Raw genomic sequence first — 24,925 nt, 5'->3', positions numbered from 1 at the left:
AGCCATTTCTGATGATAAGTTGCTTTACAATTCCCCTTCTCCAGCCGTCACTGTCTTTCCTCTTACCCTCTCATGCTTTGTTCTCCAGTGTCCATTCTTCCTTGCAGGGAAGATGTTAGTGAAGCAGTAGGTGAGCTGAGATGATGACACCTGTCTTCTTAGGCAGTGATCCTCTACTACCAAACCCAGTGCCGCCCTCCTTCCTCTATCTCCACCTTGTGCCTGTAAAACTGAAATTATGCATTTCACCATGACATCTAATGGATCAGAAGCTCAGCTAATCTCACAACTTCCCCAAATCCTAGCCCTAAACCAGGCATGAAGTCACATCTGTTGGGCTGTGACTCTCCCTAGAAGGTAAAATGGTGACAAGGAATTATAGAGATTCTGAATAGATTATAGGGAGTGCTGGTAGCAGAGGACACTGTATCCCACTTTTTACTTAAACTCCTGTGAGAAGTCCTTGAAGGGCCTGTATATTAACACAGCACAAGTATAGAGCTGAGGACTGGTGGAACTGTATTTAGGCAAAGACAAGCCCAGGGGCAGTGTCCCCACGTCGCTCTTAGCTCTTGTGTGGTGGGCAGGGATTCTAAATGGCTCTTGTGTTCCTAATGAGTGGCTGTGTTGAGAGCCATGGGAAGAGACAAGGCAGCAAAGACTACGGCATGAAGAACCCAGCCAGATGCCTGATGAAGGATACTTGGTAGTGATAGCTGAAAGTAACTTACCCAAGGTTGGATAGGATTCGAAGAGAAAAGACCATGGGCCACTAGGTGCATCCTTTAGCACTGGGTGCCAATTAGATACTGAGCATGTTAGTTATTTTTCCTATTGCTGTGACAAAATACAGATAAGGGGGACAGGGGGACCAGGACAAGTTTGTTTTGACTCACAGTTCCAGGGTCTAGTCCATTATGGCAGGGAAGTCATGGCAATGGGAGCTTGAGGCAGCTGGTTAAATTGTACCCACAGTTAAGAAACAGTTATGATTGCTACTGTTTGGCTTGCTTTCTCCTTTTTATTTACTCTAAGATTCTGACCTCTGAAATGGTGCTGCCTGCATTTAAGGTGGCTCTTCCTACCCCAATTTACCGGATTCAGAAACTTTCTCACAGACATGCTCGGAGGTTTGCTTTCAAGGCGATTGTAAATCTCATCAAGACGACAGTCCAACTCAGCCATCACATGGAGGAACCCTCCAGGGTGAGAGATCTCTGTAGAGGCTGCTGAGAACTTCAGGCTGAGCAGGAGATGAATTCACAGGTTCACACTGCCTTTCCCTTGTGCCCCATTCCTAGCCTGGGTGCCATCTTGAGTAGGAGAAGAAACAAGAGGAAAACAAAGATCTTGCACTTCTCCGATTGACATCGAAATCACTGGGGACCATTTAGCACAAGGGAGGCAACGATACTTCTGTGTGTGTGTGGTGTTGGGGCTTGAGACAGAGCCATGTGCAGTATATGTCAGTGCTTTACTGCTGAGCTACATGGCTGGACCCAATAAAGCTGCTTTCGGTCATCAGATTTCAGGATCTCTTCCCTCTTCTGTCTGTGTAATGAAAGCACCAAAACAAGGTGAAGGGATTCTAGACATTAATGGAAGTTATGTCTATAAACTTTAAGGCATGCTAAAAGTCATACATAGTAGACACTTAAGGTATGTTTATACCGTGCTAGGAATTGTAGAAGGCCATTAGCATATCCTGAATTGGACTCTTCCTTCTGGTTTCATCTATCCAGGTACTTCAGGGTAAGGATAACATCTTCTATCTCTTGATTGTAGTTAGCTGATTGGAATTGATTTGTGACCATAGACTAAAGCTTAGAGATATTCTAAGGCATGGACCTTTCCTTTCCCCACAGCTCATATATCATCAGTGTTATTGTCTGAATCCAGTGAGTTCCAGTAGAACACATGCTACCCCTTCAAACATACAGACCTCAGTAAAGAGGCTGTACCTTGCCAAGGATTCCTGTTGAAAGATGTGTTTTCCCTCCTCATAGGATGCATGATCTCACCCGAGGACCCATTGAGATTTTTTAACAATCCGTGAGTTCAGCCAGCCAGCCTTAAGGTGCTCAGATTCTTAATTCATTGTCCTGGATTTTGGGGGACCTGAGGTTCTGTCTTGGACATATTGCCATTCTGAGAATTCTGTGTGATATCTGAGTTGCTTGTTATCTAAGCCAGGCTCTCAAATTTGGCTGTTCCATGGAATCACCTGGGGACTTTTTGAAAGAAAGCCTGCCATCTGTATCTACCCCCAGAGATCCTTATGCCATTGGTCTGAGTATGGAGCCTGGCTACTAGGCTTCTTTAACGTGACCTAAGTGATTCTAGCAGGACCTGGAGCCACTCATCTCTGTGATCCCATCTAAAGGATGACTCCTATTCAAAGTTCTGGTTATAAAAGTGAAAATAATTCAAAGTCTTTTTCTTTAGACTGTGATGGAGATTGAATCCAGGGCTCTGTTCATGCTGAGCAAGTGCTCTTCCACTGCTCTGTGTCCCCAACCCCCAAACCATACGTAGCAGGCTTTCTTGGACTGCTAGCCCCCAAATCATGACAAGGATACATACTATTAGGTATGAATGCTCACCCTTATGCTTGTCTCACTAGCTCTTATAACTTAAAATAACCTGTTTCTTTTCATCTACGTTTTGCCTCAGGGCTTTTTACCTTTCTGTATGTCCTACTTTCCTGCTTCCTCCATGTCTGGCAGCTACCTGGCTGCCTGGCTGGCCCCTGGTGTCTCCCTTTCTTTCTCCTTCATTCTCTCTCAAACCTGGATTCCTCCTCCTACTTATTCTCTCTACCTGCCAACCCCACCTATCCCTCTACTGCCTAGCTATTGGCCATTCAACTTTTTATTAGACCAATCAGGTGTCTTAGGTAGGCAAGGTAAAACAAACGCAACACATCTTTACATAGTTAAACAAATGCAGCATAAACAAATGTAACACGTCTTTACATAGTTAAACAAATATTCTATTCTGCAACAGTCATATAATTTTTAAAAATAAAGATTGTTTTTAACATGAGCAAATTTTAAAGGCTTTTAAAGTTACAATGAGACCAACAAATCTTTTGGCTTCAAAACTGGTAAAAAAAAAAAAAATCTAGAGTGGTTCTTGCTGACTGGTAAGTGCCTGGCCCTTTATGGAAGTCCTAGTGTCTCTTTGTATAATTCAGTAGCCATAGTTCAAAGCACCACTGTTGACAACAGTAGCAGCAACAACATGACTGCATTTCTATAGGTCTTCATGATTTACAAAATATTTTGGTGCATGTTATCTCACTGAGGTAGAGAAACTTCTGTTAGTCCTCACTTTACAAATGGGAAGATGGGGGCCCAGAAAGAAACATCAAGATCAGGAAAAGCTCCCAAAACCCCTGTGTGTGTCAGACTGCCAGAAGTGCTTTTTTGGGGCTTGGAAAGTTTCAGTCACTTCCAAGTTCACACAGCTAGCAAGTGGAGATGGTAGGACCCTAGAACTTGTGTTCTTAACTGCTTCCCCACTGTTTACTCACTGAGGCACATGAACATGATTTTTATGACTTTGCCATGATTCATTCTGGGATGGATTTGTAATACGGACCCCCCCCCCCCGCCAAGCACTGGGTAAAGATTAAGAAAGCCCTAAAGGAATGAAAGCCATAGTTCCACTGATTTCAGTTCCTGGCAATTATGCTGATGTTCCAGGGGAGCATGTTAGTAAAATATACCTTGAGAAGGGGTACACCCTTAGTTCAGTTAGCAAGAGCTCTCATGTGAGTAAGATCATGGGCCCATGAAAACAACCCACCAAGATATGGTACAGATGTTTTCCCAATGATGCTATGGCCATCATGTTTAGTCTTTTACATGATGTCTTGTTTGGTCCATACCCTTTCTTCTGTTTTTCTTTTAGAAATTCAAAGTTCTTTCATAGGACTATAATATTCAGTACAATATCAAGTTATTTTTAATTTAAGGAGAAAAATGAAAATACAAGATGTACAGCACTCTTGCTTCAAGAAGTAAATTTAAGTGGCTTATGATGGTATCATTAATTGGATGGATAAGAATTGGCCACACAGCTGTATTGCCTTCCAACTACATGAACACTTTTGCTTGTTGTTAATTTGAAATATGTTTTGTAATTAATCAAAACCAGACTCACAGTACCATCTAACAAATTCTGCATTGGGGGTGTATAAGCAGGAGACAATGAGTCTGATTTCCTGAGAAATTTTCCAAATAGAAACTGTTGGAGGTCAGAGCGTTTGCTTTGTTTCTTACTGTAACTTCAGCACCTGACACAGAGTAGGCCTTCAACATTTGGGATTTTAAAAAAAGTAGGGCAAATTACCTACTATTTCTTCAACTTGAACTAGGTAGTGTTCTTGTGGATATTCCCACTAGTCAAACATTAGATAATAAATAAAGATGTTTCATAGTTAGACTAGAATTCCTATAACATGTGAATCATAGGATAAACATCGTTATGTTTTGAATATCCTCTATAAATTACTGATACCACATTATTTTCACAAAGGGAAAAATGTCCACTTTATTATATAAAGATAAACTTCATCCAGAAACACAGAAAAATACAATCCGAATGAACAGTAATTACAATGTTTGGTTGGTACTGTTATGATAAAATGATTTGTAAATGTAGTTTATAATTTCATTCAACGTGATCAACCCCATTTTGCAAGCAAGAAAATATAAACAGAAATGCTAGGATCTTCATCAAGACAGAGGCATGATCAAGTCATTTTCCCTGGAACACCCAGTCTCTTAGTCACACTGAAGGGCTTTCTTAGTAAGTATGCTCATTCATACATTGGAAATAAATGGTCATGGGCACTTTAATCATGGACAGAGAATTATCAAGTCAGCGTTATGGATTGTTGAAATTGAGGAGTTCCAGATGTTCAAAGCCCATGATAAGAGATCTCATGTGAGCAAGGTCACAATGCCATAAAAAAAAATGAAAAACCACCAAGATTAATTAAGATGCTTTTGCAACAATGTTGTGACCATCATGTTTAGTTTTTTACATAGTGTGATGATTTGAAAGAAAATGGCCCCCAAAGGGAGTGGCACTATTAGGAGGTATGGCCTTGATGGAGGAGGTGTGGCCTTGTTAGAGGAAGTGTGTCACTATGGAGGCAGGTTTTGAGGTCTCATATATATATATATATATATATATATGCTCAAGTCATGCCCAGTGAGACAGACCACTTCCTGTTGCCTGTGAGTCAAGATGTAAGAACTCTCAGCTCCTTCTCCAGCACTACGTCTGCCTGTGCACTACCATGCTCCCCGTCATGATGATAATGGACTAAACCTCTGAAACTGTAAGCCACCACCTCAATTAAATGTTTTCATTTATAAGAGTTGCTGTGGTCATAGTGTCTCTTCACAGCAATAGAAACCCTAAAACATATGCTGTCCTGTTTTGACCATAGAAAAAACCATTAGGATAGAAACTACCAATTTACATAGGCATAGGGGCCTGATAAGAGTCTTTCACATGTAAATATAGCAGCAAGAATTAAGGGTTAAATGTGGCATCAAAACAGGCATGTATAAAAATACTTTTCCAACTAAATAGGCTTTTTCCCCCTCTTAAGTGGGAATATCTGTAATTTCAACCTGTCTTAGTGGTTTTTAGCAGCACATTAGTTGTTAACAGATTTGGCTCATCACATGGTAGGCCCCCTCTTGAGGTTCCTGGAAGAACTATGGTCTGGTGGTTTGCTGGCAACAAATCTGGGAGGGCAAATCACAAAGAAAGGGGAATTCATATTCAGGCTGAAAATGGAAAGGAACCCTTCCATTCATACTGATTGCTTGACTTTTGACCTTGTCAATGTCATGACAAAGAATAAGAGAGAAAATGGTGGCTAGGGACATTGATTTTGGCATTAATCTTATCCTATCATTAGTTTAATGGGCATAAATTACTGAATTTCACTCTTTAATTTTTTAAAAATATATTTTAATTGAAATAAAATTACATCACTTTTCCTTTCACTTTCCTCCCACTAGCTCATCCTAGGTACCCTCCCTCGAACCCCTCCCATGGCCCCCACTCTCCAGTTAATAGCCTCTGTTTCTTTGGTTGTTAGTGTTACATATATATAGTTACATATATACATATAACAATACATGCATGTATATATGATAATATACACACACATATATATGCACAATATACAAATACAACCTATAAGTCCACTTTTGCTGTTTGTATATGGTTTCAGGGCTGTCCACTCTGCATTGGACAACCAATAAAGGGGTTCACCCCTGGGGGAGGCTAATTCTCCTTCTCTCAGTAGTTACCTGTAGTTCTTTGTCTATGGGTGGGACCTGAAAATTTTCCTCTTCCACATTAGCATGTCCATTAATGTTGCCATTGTTCTAGTCTTGTGTATGCAACCATTTCTAGGAGAGACCGTTTCACAGCAGGTGACAGGCTTCCTGGAATTCTGGCTTTCATGATCTTTCTGTGCCTTCTTCTTCAATATTCCCAGAGCCGTAGATATAGGATCCCAATGTAGATGTATCCATTGGGTCTGGACTTCCCATAATTTCTTGTTCTCTCTTGTGTGTCTAGTGTAGTTTGCTGTGATGGTCTCCATTTGAAGTAAGGAGAGGCTTCTTTGATGCGGGGAGGTAGCTATACTTATCTGCAGGTATAAGGATAAAGATTTAGAATGTAGTAAGGAGTTAGGCTGGTCTAGCAAAATGGCAGTAGTAGACTCTTTTCTAAGGCCTGCGGACTCACTAGCCCTGAGAAGCTAGCTAGGTTTCCAGTACCAGACATGATTCCCCTCCTGTTGAATGGGCCTTAAGTCCAATTAGACAGCTGTTGGCTACCACCACCATGTGAGCGCCACTTATTGCACCTTTATGTATACATATCCTGAAATGCTGGTCATTGCCCTGGTTCATAGGCATTGCAACTGGATTGTTTAATTGCTTCCCTCCTTTGGCAGCTTACATAGTATTTTCTGGTACCATAGATACTAGACCACAGGAAGGAGGCTTTCAGGTTAGATCCAGCTCAAATAATTCCTAGTCCTGAGTCCTAACTGTGTAGTGCCTTCAACAATAGGGGCCCATCCTCAATCCCTGAGAATCAACCAAGGGCTACATCTATAATCTATATTGTTTTAGGAATCACCTGACCGACCATTTGGAAGGAGGTTTCTCATGCCTGGTATGGGGGTTTTGTGAGTCTATGGTTCTTGTGGGGAGCATTGTCAGACCAGGTGGCTTAACGTCCTTTAAGATTATCACTCTTGCTGGGCAGTGGTGGCACAGGCCTTTAATCCCAGCACTTGCGAGGCAGAGGCAGGTGGATCTCTGAGTTCCAGACAGCCAGGGCAACACAGAGAAACCCTGTCTCAAAAACAAACAAACAAACATATGGATCTCTTTTCCTGGTTGTCCCCCTAGATGGTGCTGTCCCCAGCAAATTTGGGCTCTTCACATTGAAGAAAGCAGGTCCTCTGTCAATCTGCCTCCCTGAACAATAACCCTCCCCTTAATCCCCCCACCCTCAGCTCTCTACTTGAGGTTGCTTATTGAATTTTGTAAATGGAAAACAAACTTCTATTTCTTTAAGCCCCTGAGATTTGCGAGTTTATCACAATTCCCAATAACTTAACTAATACACCTAACTTGGCCCTTCTAACCAGGATTATTGGTATATCTTATTCTACCATTGAAGGTAGAATGAGGTGAGATAGACATCCTTTCCTCCTAGAGATCATATAAAAACCCAAATTCATATGCCCTAAGGAAACTGTAGGAGTGTGGTGATATTTTATTTGTGCTGAAATGTGATATTTTATTTGTATGTTAATAAAGTTTGCCTGGAGATCAGAGGTCATAGTCAGACATAAACAGAAGTCAGGCAGTGGTAGCACACGCCCTTAATCTGATCACTTGGCAGGCAGGATCTCTGTGTGTTCAAGGACACAGCCAAGCATGGTGACACATGCCTTTAATCCCAGTATCAACCATAGGGACCTGGAGGTTTGTATAGACAGGCAGTGATGAGGAAGTCATGTGGCTGGGCTTAGAGCCAATGAGAAGGCAGAACAGGAAGGTAATAAAGGTGCAGGTTAGACAGGAAGAGGCTCTCTTGGGAAGCTATGGCGACGTGGTGAGCTAAGATTAGTTGGAGGCTATTGTTCTGATCTCTATGGCTTGCACCTCTGTATTTGGCTCTGTGTTTTTTATTTAATAAAATTGTTTAGAAACTTGTCTACATAGGATTCTGTTATGACCTTTACTGAGATATCCAATATCTGAACTTGAGCTCTTTGAGTACAGGAAGATTCAGCAGAGTCCACTACTCCTTTTGTATCAAGCCAGGTCACAGTGTGAGCATAAGGTTAAGAAGTCTAGGCCCTGGACATTTGAGGGTCAAATCTTAACCTCTGAGTTTAGCAAAGTCCTTAAGCCTTGCGTTTGTTTCCTTTTCTGTAAAGTGGTAGCACCTATGTCACAGAGCTTTGTGCCTTAATACATATAAAGCTGATGCCTGTAATGCACTTGATTCATTGTGAGTGAGTGGATACAAGCCATTAGCGCCACAGACCAGCACTGTCTGCTAGAAACCTTTTTGTGAAGATGAAGTGCTCTATATCTGTTGTCTGCTCAATGCTGTGGCCACCAGCCACGTGTGACTGCCAAGCACTTCAACCTTGACTAGGGCACTGAAGTTTTTATTGTATTTAACTAGTTTAAATTGCTTTTAGGAAAAAATACAAGAGTATTTTGTATACTACAGACAGAACAGGAGACATGGCCACAACAGAAGAACTACCTGCCTAATTAATTTAAATTTTAATTGTTACATGAAACTAGTGGCTGCCATATTGAACAGCACAACTGTAGACTATATAATATAATTGTTATAGAAGTTTTGTGTTTCAAACTATATAAGCTGGGTTAAATCACATACAACAACTAAGTTAGCATCTCTCTCTCTTTCTCTGTCTTACACACACACACACACACACACACACACACACACACACACACCTAACTTTCCCTTTCCCCTTCCCCAAGGGATTTGCTACAGGGATTTGACTGAATCAAACTGTGAGAGATGATTGAAACTTCATGAAACTGCTTTCCTCCAGAGCAGGCACTGGAACTTAACATTAATAGGGCAGGCAGTTAGGAAAGGAGAACAAGAAGAACTGGAAGCCACAGGGTATAAACTGTAGCCCATGGGAACCGAATGAACCTCATGTTAGTTTGTGTTGCCTTTTACCTAGGTAATGTGGATGTCCCATGGAAATGTGACCACTCATCACAAAACTAAACATGCATCTGGCTGAGGCACTGTATATCTGAAGGATCCATGGAAAAGGCCTCATTGTAGGCCTCATAGCTCCCTTATAGTAATCATATGAGGCTGATGATAATTGTAAACGTGCCTGAGCTACAGAATGGCTGATGCCTCATGTCTGCTCAGTTCTGGAAGATAAAGGACTAAGAGGGTGGGCTAGTTGTGTGTGAAGCTGGAGGAAGAGCAGGAGTTGGGCCCTACAGGATCAATAACACATTTCACCTTCTTCCTATCATGGTGAAAGCCTACCTAGAATGGCTGTTTTCTCCTCAGGAAGTTCCATCAGCTAAGAGCTAAAGTTTTCTTTGGTGATGTCATTATTAATCTTCTAACAAATATGTTATGTAAGAGTACTTATTGAGCAGTATGATGTGAGACAGTCACAGATCAAGTAAACAAGCTTAGGATGTGCCAAATTTGAAATGCCCTTATTAATCTTTTTGCTTGTATAGTAAAATCTGAAAAGGTGGTCTCTGGAAGAGCGTTTGTTGTTCTAGGTCCTGAAAAGTCAATAGAATATCAAAAATATTGTTTTGTTTAGGGTTCCCATATAATAGTGCCTAGGCGTGGTGGCTTATTTTTGATCATCTCCCTATGGAATAGTAATCCAATCTGGAGGAGTTTCAGTTGAGTAAAAAGTATTCCTGCAAGGGGGCCTAGTTGTATCTTTTATAGAGTCACTTTTGGAAGAGAAAGTCTTGTTCCCATCCAGTTTAAGGGATGGTGTGTTGGAAGATTCATTGGCATTGCCACAACTTTAAGACAGCCATCTCACATTAGAAAACTTAATGTCTACCCCAACAGCAGAGAGGAACATGAACATTTCAGCAGCACTCAGATATGGCCTTCCATGACTTGGGTGCAGGTAGTTTATTTGGAAAGTGGTATCAGGGATCAGAGAGAGGACATTAAGCAAAGAGGAAGAGTCAATTGTGGGTATGTTGTTGAAGTTATCACTCTACGCAATGGGGGTTCATAAGTGTGGACTTTTAACATTGTTTTTGCTATGAATTTGGATGGACAATTCAACACACATCTGCAAGATCCATTACATGATCTCTCTGCTGATTGTCAGACATAACTACTATTCCACACATCACATTCTGAATAATAGTCATCCAAGAAGTATTCTCAAGTCTTTATGGACTCTGCCTAGATCACTTTGCCTCATTCTGAGTTCCATTGTCCATCCTTCCCTCCTGATGCTTTGAAACACAGAGAATAACCCCTTGTCAACTGGCTTCCAGCTAGGTTTAGCCATTATATGGTAATGAAAAAGTAACTAGAGTGCAAGAGGAAAAGAACAAGTGTGTGTGTGTGTGTGTGTGTGTGTGTGTGTGTGTGTGTGTGTTTCCTTCTCTGATTGACTTGCCCATATCTCTGATAGTAGATTTGCCTCCTCCATGATTCCCTGCTCATTGGGCACCCCCCATCCCTCCATGGTCTCTGCTTCTACTTCATGTCTCTTCCTTCAGTCCTAGAAGATTGTTCCAGCCCTCTACCTTTGCACTGAGTTAATTTTCTCTTTATCTACCTGTGATAAGTTCATAACTTGATTCCTGGCTGATAGAGAGTTCTTTTTCAGTTATGTATGTATGCATGTTAAATATTTTGGTGCTAAGAATCAAACCTGGGACCTTGCACATGGTAGGCAAGTGCTCTACTGTGATAGAGATTTCTTAATAATTTTATCAGTCAAAACAAAGATATTTTTGAATAGTTACAAGATCCATGACACTGGCCTGGACTTCTGGAGGATAATAGATAAAGCATCAAGCTACTTAGCATCTAATTGAGAAAACAAGACATACAGTATGCTATGATTAGAATGACACCCCCCACCCCCACCCCCCCACCCCCCGCAGAACTCATATTGACATTTGCTTGCCTTTGTGATGTTATTGAGAGGTGGGGTATTTGAAAGGTGTTTAAGTCATGAGGGCCCCACCCTCTTGAATGTATCATTGTCATTCACACAGCAATTACCACTCTTTTTCTCTTGTGAGCCCACTTGCCTTTTTTCCATTTTATGATGCAGCAGGAGGACCCCCACCAGATGTAGCCTCTCAAATTTTGTACTTCCCAAACCCCAGAAATATGAATCAAATAAACTTTTTAAAAAGATTTATCCATTTTATTTTATGTGTGAGTGTTTTGATTGTGTGTATGTATATGCACCATGTATTTGCTGCCCATGGATGATAGGAGTTTGTGAACCATCATATGGGTGTTGGAAATAGAACCCAGGTCTTCTGCAAGATCAACAAATGCTCTTAATCCCTGAGCTATCTTTTCAGCTCCTGAATCAAATAAACTTCCATTGTTTATAACTTATCCAGCCTAAGACACAGTAGAAATGTTCAAGAACATGTCCAAATGCCAAGTACATGATGTAGCCAATAAATATTTTAAGATATAAAGAGGAGCCAGCCATCTCCATCAGCTTCTGTAGCCAAAGAATACTTTAGAGAGCCAGAGAATCGCCATAAAGGTGTCATAATCTAAAACTTCCAGTTTTAAAAGACAAGGCTAAAATTTACATTGTGGAAAGGGCATTCCAGATGTAATTAGCATTAAAAACCATGAGATGCAGAGATTATCATAGATTGCCTGGTTAAACCCAGTCAAATGATGTGAGTTAAAGTGACAGTATGATAGCATATGAGAACTTCCCTACTCTATCCTGTCATTGCTGGTTTTGAAGATAGACAGATGAGCCAAGAGCCAGGAAACACGACTCAGACTTTGAATGGCCCTCAGTCTATAGCCAGTAAGAAAATGAGGACCTCAGTCCTACAACTACAAAAAAAAAAACCAGTTTGCCAATAACCCAAATAAGCAGGAAGTGGATTCATCTCCAGAGCTTCCAGATAGGACTGCAGTTTGTCATCCACTTGATTTTCATCTGGTGAGTTCCTTAACAAATTTGTAATGTAAGCCACTAACTTCGTGGTAACTTGTTAGAGCAGTAATGTGAGAAGAAACCAATGCACTTACATTTCCAACATGAATGACTTAGCCACTGTTAGCAGCAATACTAAGTTCAAGAAGAGATACAATATTAAAATTCAGTGGGGTGATGAAGGCTGAGTTCTTGGATACATTGAGTTTGAGAGGCAATGACAATGGGACAATCATATGGCAGTACTGACACCATGCTAGAACATGTGACACTAGAGTTTGGGCAGTGGTGACAATAATATTGAAAACAAGTAAGTGCTAAGGAGGTGATATAGAGGAGTCTCCATCCATAGAACTATTTTCTTGAGTTTTCTATTTTTCAGGCTCTGTTTGGCTTCCATTATAAATTTATTCTCACCATAATTGGAATATATGGACTTCATTTTTAAAAACTCATCAGTAAAAAATCATCAGAGATTCATATTAAGTAAATTTTATAGACAGATTCCAATAATTTTGTTTATGGGTTTAAATCAAGACTTCAATAAATTAGTAATAGTTTAAAACTTGCTTTATAGGTTTCCAAAGGAAAATCTGAAAAAAAAACCTTAATTTTTTCTTTCTTTGTTTATGAATCTTTTTAACAATGGAAATATTTTGTCTCCTATGAGTGGCATGGAGTTCAAATATATGACTCATTGGAAGTGACAACCCCATCTTTATTGTCAATGAGAAGTGAGTTGGGGCAGACCCTCAGAGAAACCCAGGCTAGTACCCAGAAAAACATAAGGCATGTAAGATGTGGGGAGATAGCTATATTGGACCATGAAGGATGATGTGGAACATCATACTAAGAGTTCTGAGACATAGAAAAAGTAAACCGATGTCCAAAGGGAAAACTATGCCAAAAGAAAAAGGAAAGGATAACCAATTTATATGTCTAGCTTTAGGTCTAGATAAATGGCTCAGCAGTTAAAAGCACTGGCTGCTCTTCCAGAGGACCTGGGTTCTATTCCTAGAACCCACATGCTTGCTCATAATCAATCTGCAACTCTAGTTTCAGGGTACCTGACTCCCTTTTCTTGCCTCCATAGGTTCACTGCCTGGGCTAGGCTGGTTGGCCAGTGAGCTTCTAGGATCTATCTGTCTCTGCCCCTCCAACACTGGGGTTACAGGCACATATTATGGGAGCCCATCTATCTGGGCGACTGGCTCCCAGATTTTATGACAGGGTACTCTTGAGGAGACAGGGATAAGAGATATTAGATAGAAAGATAGAGGGGAGAGAAACAGAAACACAGGATAGCCTTGGGAGGGCCTGGATCTTTATCCACCGGCCCCTCTTGTCTCTTCTAAACAGCTATTTATAGGAATGCCAAGGGGTGGGGCAAAAGACCTCCCCCTAGCACAGCCAAGTGCAAACCCCTTCCAATCAGCTGGTAACCACACACGTGGTCAAGCAATCCTCTAATGCGGACCTGCTGGGTAAAGCAAGCTCAGATCTCACTAGGAAACCTTTGTGGGCCTCCACAACATATGACCATGCTGGATTTTTATGTGGGTGCTGAGAATTGAATTTAGGTCCTGTAGAATAACAAGTGCTGTTAACCACCGAGCCATTTCACTAGCCCCAAGCATGTATTATTTTCCTGCACAGAAAAAAATAGAACTGTTTTCTTTTAAGGGATCTGAGCATTTTCCCAAAACAAATAACTCAGCAGTTCTTGTAGTTTATTCACCCAAAGGTGGCTGATTTAGTCCAACTCAGAAGAAAGAGATGGTATAATAGAGTAAAAAGTTTGTATTCCAGCTTCCAAAGAGACTTCCTTCCTGTATACTCACGTTTATATGCCTTTTCTGTTCTGTTCTCTCATTGTCTCTCTTAGCCCAGCTACATCACTTCCTCTTCTTGCCCAGCTCTGTCACTTCCTGTCTGTCTGTACAGACCTCTGAATCTTTATGGTTAACTAGTTTTGGAATTTAAGGTGTGTGCCACCACACCTGACTCTGTTTCCAGTGTGGCCTTGAACACACAGAGATTCTGCCTGCCAAGTGATAGGATTAAGGGTGTGTGCTACCACTGCCTGACTTCTTTGTTTACTTAAAATGGCTTGCTATTTCCTCTGATCTCCAGGCAAGCTTTATTTATTAAAGCACAAATAAAATATCACCACAGGATATGGTTACTTTTCTGAATATTTATCAGCTCTAGGAGGTGTGTGTGTGTGTGTGTGTGTGTGTGTGTGTGTGTGTGTGTGTACTCTAGGTTCTTCTGTATAGAACTGTATCATCTGGAAATAAATATACATTGACTTCAAAAATAAAAGTTTGTGTTCAAAAATAAGCATAGTTAATAAAATTTCATTTGTGCAGATGCGCACTTTTTCTATATATTCAATGAACATTGAACAACAGCTTAAAGTCTTAGCCATCTCCTTAGTTTGAAGTGTACATTATACATTTATGTATTATACAGCACTGAATATAGAGTACTATAAATAGCTTAAAAATTGAGGACATGGGGAGATGGCTTAGTGTTCAAGAGTGCTTGCTGTGAAAGCAAGAGAACCTGAGTTCAAATCCTCAGAACCCACATAAAAATCCAGCATGGTTGCATGTGCCTGTAAGTCCAGTGTTGGGGAGTGGAGATAAGCAGATGCCAGGAGCTTACTGGCTAATCAGCCTAGCCCAAACAATGAGCTTCAGACTCAGTGAAGGACCCTGTCTCTAAATAGATAGATAGATAGATAGATAGATAGATAGATAGATAGATAGATAGATAGATAGATAAATGGTAAAGTGGAGTGAGATAGAAGAGGATACCCAATATTCTTTTCTGGCTTCTGCATAAACATGCATGGGCACCTACATGCGCATGTGTGCATTTAACACACGCACAAACACACATGCACGCACACACATAAACAAGAGTTAAAAGCTGGGAGGAGTACTTCACTAACAAGCTATCTTTGTAGAGAGCTGAAACACTGAAACAGGGCATGGCAAACAGTAGTAAAATGACATGCTGCCCTCTTTTGGTAGTCATTTGCAGCTCAATTTACACTCATAGCCATTAAAAATGTTAGCCGCCTACAAATATGTGAACAAACCAAACTAACGTGAAATCACCTTTTTCCTTGACAGAAAACGCTGGTAATTCCAGTTTGCCATCACCATCTGGTAAGAGTTATTTTATGACTTTGGGGAATCTCAGGAAAGCATTACTCTGAATGTCCTCCCTGCAGTATGACATATGGTCAGATGCAGCGAAACTGTTTTCCTTTAAGAAGCTTGGTTAAATTAATTGTCCTTAAACATACACCAACAAGACCAAGAGCAGACAGGCATATTGATCCTTCCATATTGCCTAGCCAAGCTGGGGAATAACTCTCTAGGGACTATGGACTTCATTGGGTAGCTGCTTAACTGCTTCAGCTCTGTTCAGTATTCTGGCTCACGAGTCTGAACAGCATCAAGGACTTGAACAGGCCAAGATTTGTTGCAATTGCAGGGTGAGCTGTTCTTTTAAATACACTCCTTCAGTACCTTCACTTAAAGAGTATCTTTCCAGAGGCTTCTAAGAACTTAGCACACATGACAACGGGAAGGCAAATAAAGAGAAATGTATAACTAGAACCTACAGGAACTGAGAACAGTATTCTACTGGGAGACTGACAGCTGGAACTAGCATCCTAGTATCTTATGGTGAGAGAACAGAGCCTAGGGCTGCTGGATAACTTGTCTAAGATTTCACAGCTTCTTGCCCTACATCACACAGGTAGTGCATGGCTTCTTTGTGTCCTACCTGTTTTCTTTCTGATATACCAAGTGTTCAGAAGGGTTGTCAGTCAGCTGATATTCCATCCTTAGGACTGTGAAAATGAACTTCTGTTGTTATTCATTCAATCATCTAAATCAAATAATAATTGCAGCCATCTCTTATACATGTACTATTGTACCTGGAAGTTTTCAGGCAGCTCATTCCTCTCAGGCTTGCAGCATAGGAATCATTATGTTCATTCTATAGATGTGGAAACAGGCTCAGCAGGGGAAACTTGGTCATATTAACACATTCTCTGGAGCCAACCTGTCTCTTGGGTTTGAATTAAGTAAGCCACCACCCTCCCACCTCCATCACTAGCTCAGATTTGGGGCAAGTTCCTTAACCTTTCTGTGCCTCAGTTTCTTCCTGTGTAAATTGAGGAGAACAGTAGTATCTGCTTCATGGGATAGTTAAAGATGAAATAAGAGACTACATGTACCTGCTATACGATAAATAAACAACTGTCATTGGCATGAGTTATTACGTTATGGATAAAGATTCAAACCCTGAACTGTAAGCCACCAAAGCCCAAGCTCTTGTCCTTGTCAGCTTGGCCCCGAGTTGTTGAGTTTCTAGGTTCAGCATGCTAGTGTATTTTTCTTCTAGTACAGCAGTTCTCAACATGTGGATCAAGAGTCTTTAGGAGGTTGAATGACTCTTTCACAGGTGTCACCTAAGACCATTGGAAAACACAGATATTCACATTACAATTCATAACAGTAGCAAAATTACAGTTATGGAGTAGCAATGAAAATAATGTTTATGGTTGGGAGGGTCAGCACAACATGAGGAACTGTACTAAAGAGTCACAGCATTAGGAAGGGTGGGAACCACTGTTCTAGTAGAATAGCTCTTGGCAAATGCAATCATAGCGAAGTCTGCAAAACCCTGTTTGTACAGAATGGAGAGTAGTGTTTTGTGAGTTCTAGTCATAACTTGGGCTCTGGGTGCCCTGGGGATAGTGATGCACAAACCAGATGGCAAAGACCCAGTGTAGTGTCAAGGGAGGAAGACAACTATGTCCACAGGCCTCTTCTTTGAATTGTGTCACTATTTGTCAACATCCAAAAGAATTAATAGTCATTCATTAAAAACTGGCTCTGGCCAATTACTTTGTTCTGCCTCCTAAGCACCCTTTGACTAGGATTGCCTAGGACCAGTCTTATTCCTCAAGAATGATCTTGGCAATTGTTTAAAAGAATAAATATAGTAAATGACAAAATATGAAAGCAAGAATATGGGACAGACAGGGTGTGTGTGTTTTTAGCCAACCCACAAGCAGTCTGAAAAAGGCCAGCCAAGTGCTTCGACACACCCAGATTTTGTCCATACCAGCTGAAAATCAAGTTCTCTACTGTAAGCTTTATTTCAGTAGTAAAGTGTTTTGTGATTCTCTGCATGTTTAGGTAGAGAGAAAACCACTGAATCTCTTAAATATTTAAACATGTGAAATGTGTGTAATAGTTTGACTTCCTAGCATGAGTGGAGTCATTCCACAAGAAATTTATAACTTGATTTATTGCCTTAATAGCAGCCATATTTTTAAATGGCTTGCCAAGAAATGGGCTAGGTACTACAATATTGAATGATATTTTACACACACACACACACACACACACACACACACACACACACACACACACACACACAGTAAATGTACCATGGGAAGGAAGACCTGGCAGTTGGCAGGCATCATTATAATAGTGTAGAGTCAACATGACAATATATCCATGACAAGTTATTTTAAATGTTTTCTAGAACTCTCTTGGCTGAAGAATAATGAAACTATCATTTATTTTATTCTGATTTTGTTCCTAACTTATTGCCGTGATATTCTAAAGGTGCAGCAGACTGATTTTGAGTCTCATAGCACTTTTTCTACTTTTTATAATTGTATCTCAAGAGTTATGGCTTCTTAAAATTTCATAAACAATTGTTTCAAGCTAAGGCTATACATTGAGACCTTGGCTCAAAAGAAATATAATTGTTTCAAAATATTCACTTACTTTTTTCTCTCTACAGCTGAATCATCTCTTGTCAGTCTTGTCCCCTACTCCAATGGTACACCAGGCAAGATTTTGAAAATCTTTAAGCCTAGATGTAGTCCAATTTGTTATGTTTTTGTTTTAATTATACCTTTGTCTTCTTCTCCTTGGGAAAAATAAAGAGGTAGAAACTACAAGCTTCAATGGTAAGAATGTTTCTGAAGCAAGTGAAAATTGATAACCCTTCATACGAATAGCAGTATAATGAGTGGTGATGAAGACTTCTATCTCTAAATTATATCTGGATACACTAAGTAATCCCATATAATCCAACACTCCAAAACTTAAAACCTGACAACATGTAAGAGTAACTATTCTGGGTAATTGATAAAATATCTGTGATCATGGAAGGAAAAAAAAAACAATCCTTCTACCTCTGTAACTATTCTAGAAAATACTAGAAACATTTACCACTCATTAAGTACTCCATTCCATTTGCTCTCTAACACAATGCCAACAAATTTGACATGACAGATTATAACTGTGGGAAGTACATCCAGTGACTTCAATATGATTCAGCATGAATTTGGAGGACACAGTGTTCAAAGACAGTCCCTTGATGGGTGATTTTTAAATAGCATGAAATGGGCAACAACAACAACAAAACAAAACAAAAAACAAAATAAAACACTGGCTCCTCATCATGTTAGAGAAGAGAACAAAGAACCTCACTATATCCCAGAGAAGTAGGTGGAGCAGGACATTCTGTTCTCTCCCCTCTGAGGGGAAGCAGTTTTCTATCTTATTTCAGGCAAACCCCAACACTTCTCAGGATCTCTTGGTTAAAATAAAATTCTACCATGTGGTTGGTGATTAAGGAGCTAAATAATCCTAAATGTATCTTTTACTGATTGAAACTGATTAAATTCATAATTCGCCCCATTCGAAGAACCGACTGTTGTCAGATTTGGGGGTAATTACTTTGCTCAGTGGAAGGATTATCTTCAGTCCAGCTTTGGCCGCAGTGCTTCTTATTGTGTGGGGTATAGATGGATACATTTTAAACATGACAGTGCATTGTGTTTGCCTAGTTATTTGCTTGTTTGTTTTTTGAGAGGAGGTCTCACTATGTCGCCCAGGCTGGCCTCAAACTCACAATTCCTTGGCCTTGGCCTCTCAGTTGTTAAGATTGCAGGCATGTGCCACATACCATTTTTTCCTAAACTTTCATCTCTAATAATAAATTCTAGAATTCTTTTCATTTAAAGAAATACCTGTAGAATCCATTTTAATTGGATTTTTTTATCAAATAGGATCAAAATAAATTTTCCTAAAAGTTGATAATGCTTAAGAACTCCAGACTTAAACTAGCATTATTTGACTTCCTTTGTAAGAATGTGCCACTGGTGAAAGCTACTAGGCATCCCCAGGGCTATTAAAGTTGTTATTCATGTTATAAATTACATGTCCATGAGGGATTTCTCATTAACATGGAGAGAAAAGGACAATTTTTTTTCTTTTTTTTAACATTTTTATTAATTTTGGGGTAATTCCACACAATGTATTTTGATCACAATCACCCTCCACTCTCCTCACTAACTCCTTCCAGGTCCACCCCCATCTCCCTATCCAACCCCAACTTCGTGTCCTCTTTTTAAGAAATTTAATAACCCATCAACTCCACTTTGTGCTGCCCATATAGTCTTGAACATGGAGCCATCCGCTGAAGGGTGGTCAACCCTTAAACAAAGTTGTCTCTCTCTCTCCCCCAAAAGCATCAGCTGTCCATAGCTCCTCAATTAGGGGTAGGGGGATCTCATGAAGCCCTTCTCATTCCATGCTAGAATGTTAACTGGGCTGATCCTGTCCAGGTAGCCATAGCTGTGTGAGTTCATGAGTGCAGGAGTCCTGTCATGTCCAGAAGATTCTGTTTCACTCTTGTCCTCCTTGACCTCTGTCTCTTACAATCTTTCCATCCCCTTTTCTGCCATGGGGCAAAAATATTAAATAGCATAAATGGGAAAAGTTAAGTCTAATAAATATTGGAGTGTTGCTATGTGTTACACATACAACAGACATTCAGAAAATACATTCTCAAAGAATAAATGTGTACTCAAATTCATCTTGGGGCTGAAGAACAGAGAATGGGTGTGGGGACAGTGCGTTGGCTAGTACCAGTTAGATTTTGCAAAACTCTAATGTCTAGATTTCAGGGAAATTGAAGTGTTTAAGGAATCTGGAAAGAGTCACATTTGTTAGCCATACCAGTAATTACGCCATTTGTTATTATTTTATTTTAGATGCTGCTTCAGAAGTGTTGTCGACTTTAAACAAAACAGGTAATTTCACATTTCCTAGTGCCATAGATTGTCTTCTGTGGCTTCTTGAGTTCTTTGTACTTGGGGTCTGATGGATTAGTAAAGGAACAAGTTTCTTTTGTTCCTTTGCTTCTCTCCCTAAGTGTTCAACCTTTGAATGAGTGCTCTTTGACTCTGTCATCGAGCTATCATTCTGTTGTCACCATACTCCTAAACTTCCTATTATGGCCATATCACTCTTCTTAAAATAACATTTGTTCTCTTTTGTATATCATAGCAATGCATATTAGCTCATAAAATCCAGAATATAGGGAAATCTTTAGTGTTACTTTACTAAGACTATTATTGTTAGTAATTTGGTAATTTTCAGTTTTGAACATATATATATGATATATATACATTTCATTTGCAATTATTTATATATAATTACCCTTCTGCAGAATAATCATAATTTACACAGATTTTATATTTCTCTTTTAACTTAATATTAAATTGTAAGTATTTTCCATTGTCTCTTGCTATTAATGACTTGATGATATTCCATTATGTGCCATATGTTAAACATTAAAGTTGTTTGTATTTTTTTAATAGAAATTGTTGCAATGAACATCCTGATGCCAACATCTTTGCATTCATCCCTGATTTCTATAGGATACGTTCCATGGATTGGACATAATGAGTCAGCAGTATGAGTATTTTAAGGCCCCTGAGAACTACTGCCTAATTTCCTTCTAGAAAAATTGTACCCCACAACATTCTGCCAGCAGTGAATGAGAACTGCCATTTCACTGTACCTTTGCTGAGACTACATTATATATTATTACATTTTGTTCTTGATTCTTTAGTATTTTTCATTCTTTATTATTAGTGAAGTTGAATATTTTCTGCATTTAGCTACAAAAAATACAATTATTTTCACAGTTGTGCTTCACTTGCTATGGAAAGAAAAACAGCAAAGCAAACAAAATCATGTACAAAGGATTATTAATGACAGTGCGAAGCGGTATCCACCTCTGTAAATACCACCAACCATTGTCTATGATTCACACACTGAAGTAAACTGAATCAGTAACAAACATACCAAAGTTTATGAAACCGTCCCTATAATATCATTATTCTTCAGGATGTCTCCAAGCTCTGAACTTAGTCTTTCTTTCACAATTTGCCTATCTCCTCTAGGAGACAGAATTTCTTTGCAAATCTGTGCCCTGAACACAGCCTCTTATAGTTGGCAATCCTCCTTACACAAGTCTCTCTGAACCTGATTCTCCATCATCTAGGGGATGGACTGTGGACTTTGTCTCCAAACGTCTTTGGAAAGATATTCCTAAGGCTTGGCTCTTCAGAGCACTTTAATACAGTCCTGGTTCTACTATGAACTTGTTATGCAACAGTTGTTGAATGGTCTTGACTTCTCTGAGAGCAGTTTTATCTGCCAGTACAAAGAGGATAGTATTCTATTACCCCTAAAGAAGAAATCAAGATTCTTGACGGTAAACTAAACTAGCAGTATTTTGGCTTCAGGATATACTGATTCACACTGACTTTCATTCTGAACCACCTGTTCTTACAACCTGTCATCTGAAAGCTGTTTCCAACTTAGTTCTACCTACCTGCATTATAAATTCACATTTGTTGCTCTAGTCGTAGTGCCTGGAAACTGAAGTAGAGTTACACAAGCAGTGGGGTGTGTAATGGGTATGATCTAACTGGGTAAACATGCGACTTCAACTCTCAGACCCACCCTAGGCCAATGGTGCATGTTCTGTGAATGAGAGTCTCATTCATTCTGCTGCTGAGATGCCTAAAGGGATCTTCAAGATGTCAACAGTGTGCTTTTCTTAGCACTTCACTAAAAAAAAAAATGATACTCATGGCAAATTGTTTTTTTTTAAAAAAAAGCAACAATTCTGCTCTAATATTTAAATTGCTTCTTTGCAGAAAAAACTAAAATCACTATAGTAAAAACCTCCAATGCATCAGGTATGACTTATTATCAATATCAAGACTTTCTTTTTATAACTAAAGTAAAACTAAAGAAATGGCTGGTATTTATGATTTCTTTGTCTTTTTTCATACTTTTAAAAAATAAAATCTGTTCTTAATGAATGGATGTGTATTCACTGGGTACCTAAAATTATACTAGATGTTTTGGTCTGTGTAATAGTGATCAGACACCAGTGCCTACCCTCAAGAATCTTTTCATCTAAGGGTAAGACAGGGTAACCAGTTAACTGGCATGAACATGCATACAGACACAGTCAAGGATTCTACCAGTGTGTTTGTGTTTGTTTGTTTAGGTGCTGAGGATTGAACATAGGCCCTGTCACATGCTAAGTGTGCACTCTACCCCCAAAGCTACACCCTAGACCCACAGATATTTCTAATATAATTAAGATACATAGGCAACAGAGGGGCTAGTGGTAATGAGATTATCCACAGAATGTAATTAACAAAAGAACTAAGGGACTGAACCTTTTTTAAATGAAGAAATGATATACTCTTAAGTGTTCAGTGCAAGCCCAGGTACACAAGGAATGTCTAACAAAGGCTTTACATTGATTTCAATAGGAAAATCTGGCTTACTGCCTGTTTCTGTAAATAGAATTTTATTGGAACATTGTCCTGCCTACTTGTTTAAATTATTTTCTGTGGCTGCTTTTCTGGTACACAGAACTGGGTAGTTGCATCAGAAACCACCTAGCTCACAAAACCTAAAATATTTATTATCTGACCGTTCTCAGATAAAGTTGTTCTCAGTCAGGATTTAAAGAATTATCTTTAGCCATGTACTGGAGGAGGGGTGGGAATTATAGACAACAGTTGTAGAAGTGGGGAAGAAAACTCTCATGTGGGAAGGCAGAAAAAGGGGTGCTGAGAGAGCAGAAACGGAGGTGCAGGTAAAATTTGGAGCAGAATGACAAGCTTAGCAAGCAGGAGAACGGTGGTATCAAGATTGCTGAACGCATTACCACCTACTATCTATACACAGTGTGAAAGTCAGTCTGTTCACAGAATCTGAATTTAACTGGAGCATGACACTCATACACCAATCAATCATTCTGACAGAAACCATATCACAGGCACTAAGTCAAATTACAATTTTCATTTGCATCCAAACTAATTTCTCACAGGAACAAACTCATACTGCCCACTGGAAATAAGCTTGCATTTGGACATTGCATGTATAATTCTGACCAAAGAAGACATAACAAAGAGACAAAATATTGCTTAACACAATAATCTTTTGAATTATCTTTGTTCCTTCACTGGTTTACTTAGTAACTCAACAGCATTTGCCTTCCCCACCATCCCATTTTCTTATTTCTTCTATGTCAACAGAAAGGTACTATTATTGAATGGAACTTTGAGATCTTTTCAAATAAAATAAAAAGATGCCCTTCTTTCACAAAGGAGAAAGTGTTTCTCAGGTTGACCTACATAAAGTTTTTTTTAAAAAAAACATGGCTCACTTAATCTCCCATTCATCTCTTCCTCCTTTGTGTGTTTGTATGGCCTGATGTCCTGCCCATCACTCAACTTTTTATTTCCTGGCTAGTATCATCCACTAGATTGTAAGTGCCATCACGTGACCCTTTTATTTCCTGACTGGTATCACCCACCAGAGTGTAAGCTCCTTGAGGGCAGGGTCTGTATGTGTGACCTCTCAAGACTCAGAAAATATAGTAAGTACTCAGCAAATATGCTTTGAATTTTGTAACTTTTGTTCATGAAGTGAAAATTGTAACATTACTATTATTTCTAGTGTGCATTTGTTGAGTACTCTATATGAGCTAAGATCAACATTAGAGTCTTCTAGGATTTTCCTACCTTGGAAGGAAAGGAAGGCCTATGATTCTGGACTAGCCCACATAAATTCTCTATACATGATTTGTTTCCATGGTTCTCTACTTATATTGAACAAGGGAAGGATTAATTATAAAGGGGACAAAGAAATTTCAGAGAAGGATTGAAGGTCAGACAGTGGTGTGCCAAAGAGTAGAACAGTCATATCCCATAGCTGCTTGTCTAAGTAAAAATGCATTCCGTTATTCTTGTTGTAATTTTATCCAGCCAATTCTGTTCAGCTTTTTAATACTTTTGGTCTACATTTGATGGCTTCATTTGCAAATTTTCTTAACAGTGCAGTATATGAGCACAGTTGTTAGCATGCTTAACCAGCTAGGTTTCTTTCTCTCTTTTTTTTCAGGAGTCAAATCCCAGAGAAATATCTGCAATTTGTCATCTATTTGCAATGACTCAGGTTAGTTCTAGTGAGCATCACGCATTACCAGATAAGTCTGGTCCACAGAGAGCAATGGTTTGTTTTTCTCCTGTTGTGTTTGCATGTGCCTTTCTGATCTGTCCTCTTTATTGAGAAACTACAACCAGGCTACTGGAAGTCCTTAATAAAAACAAAAGTAAATTTTAGACCTGGCGGGAATTATCTTTCCATTTTCTGGTCAGAGAAGCTTGATAAACTTCCTTAATATGAAGCTTGGGACTCTGTGACAACATTTTAACTTTAG

General features: G+C 39.5%; 1 protein-coding gene across 5 annotated transcripts in view; it reads left to right on the top strand.

Annotated features, from left to right (window-relative positions):
* Adgrg2 (adhesion G protein-coupled receptor G2) overlaps positions 1 to 24,925 on the top strand; it is a 117,878-nt gene that overhangs the window by 56,786 nt on the left and 36,167 nt on the right. For 2 of the 5 annotated variants that reach the window (XM_059250470.1, XM_059250466.1), the window contains exons 4-9: positions 15,415 to 15,450; positions 18,116 to 18,154; positions 18,261 to 18,284; positions 20,379 to 20,417; positions 22,338 to 22,379; positions 24,607 to 24,660. In XM_059250470.1, the coding sequence (XP_059106453.1) occupies positions 15,415 to 15,450; positions 18,116 to 18,154; positions 18,261 to 18,284; positions 20,379 to 20,417; positions 22,338 to 22,379; positions 24,607 to 24,660 (234 nt within the window). The remainder of the gene's footprint in view (positions 1 to 15,414; positions 15,451 to 18,115; positions 18,155 to 18,260; positions 18,285 to 20,378; positions 20,418 to 22,337; positions 22,380 to 24,606; positions 24,661 to 24,925) is intronic. The other 3 variants (XM_059250467.1, XM_059250468.1, XM_059250469.1) reach the window with 3 other exon arrangements.

Source organism: Peromyscus eremicus, chromosome X, assembly GCF_949786415.1.
Source record: "Peromyscus eremicus chromosome X, PerEre_H2_v1, whole genome shotgun sequence".
Classification (NCBI taxonomy): domain Eukaryota; kingdom Metazoa; phylum Chordata; class Mammalia; order Rodentia; family Cricetidae; genus Peromyscus; species Peromyscus eremicus.
Note: the sequence above shows the minus strand (reverse complement) of the source record. Positions and strands in the feature narration are given on the sequence as shown.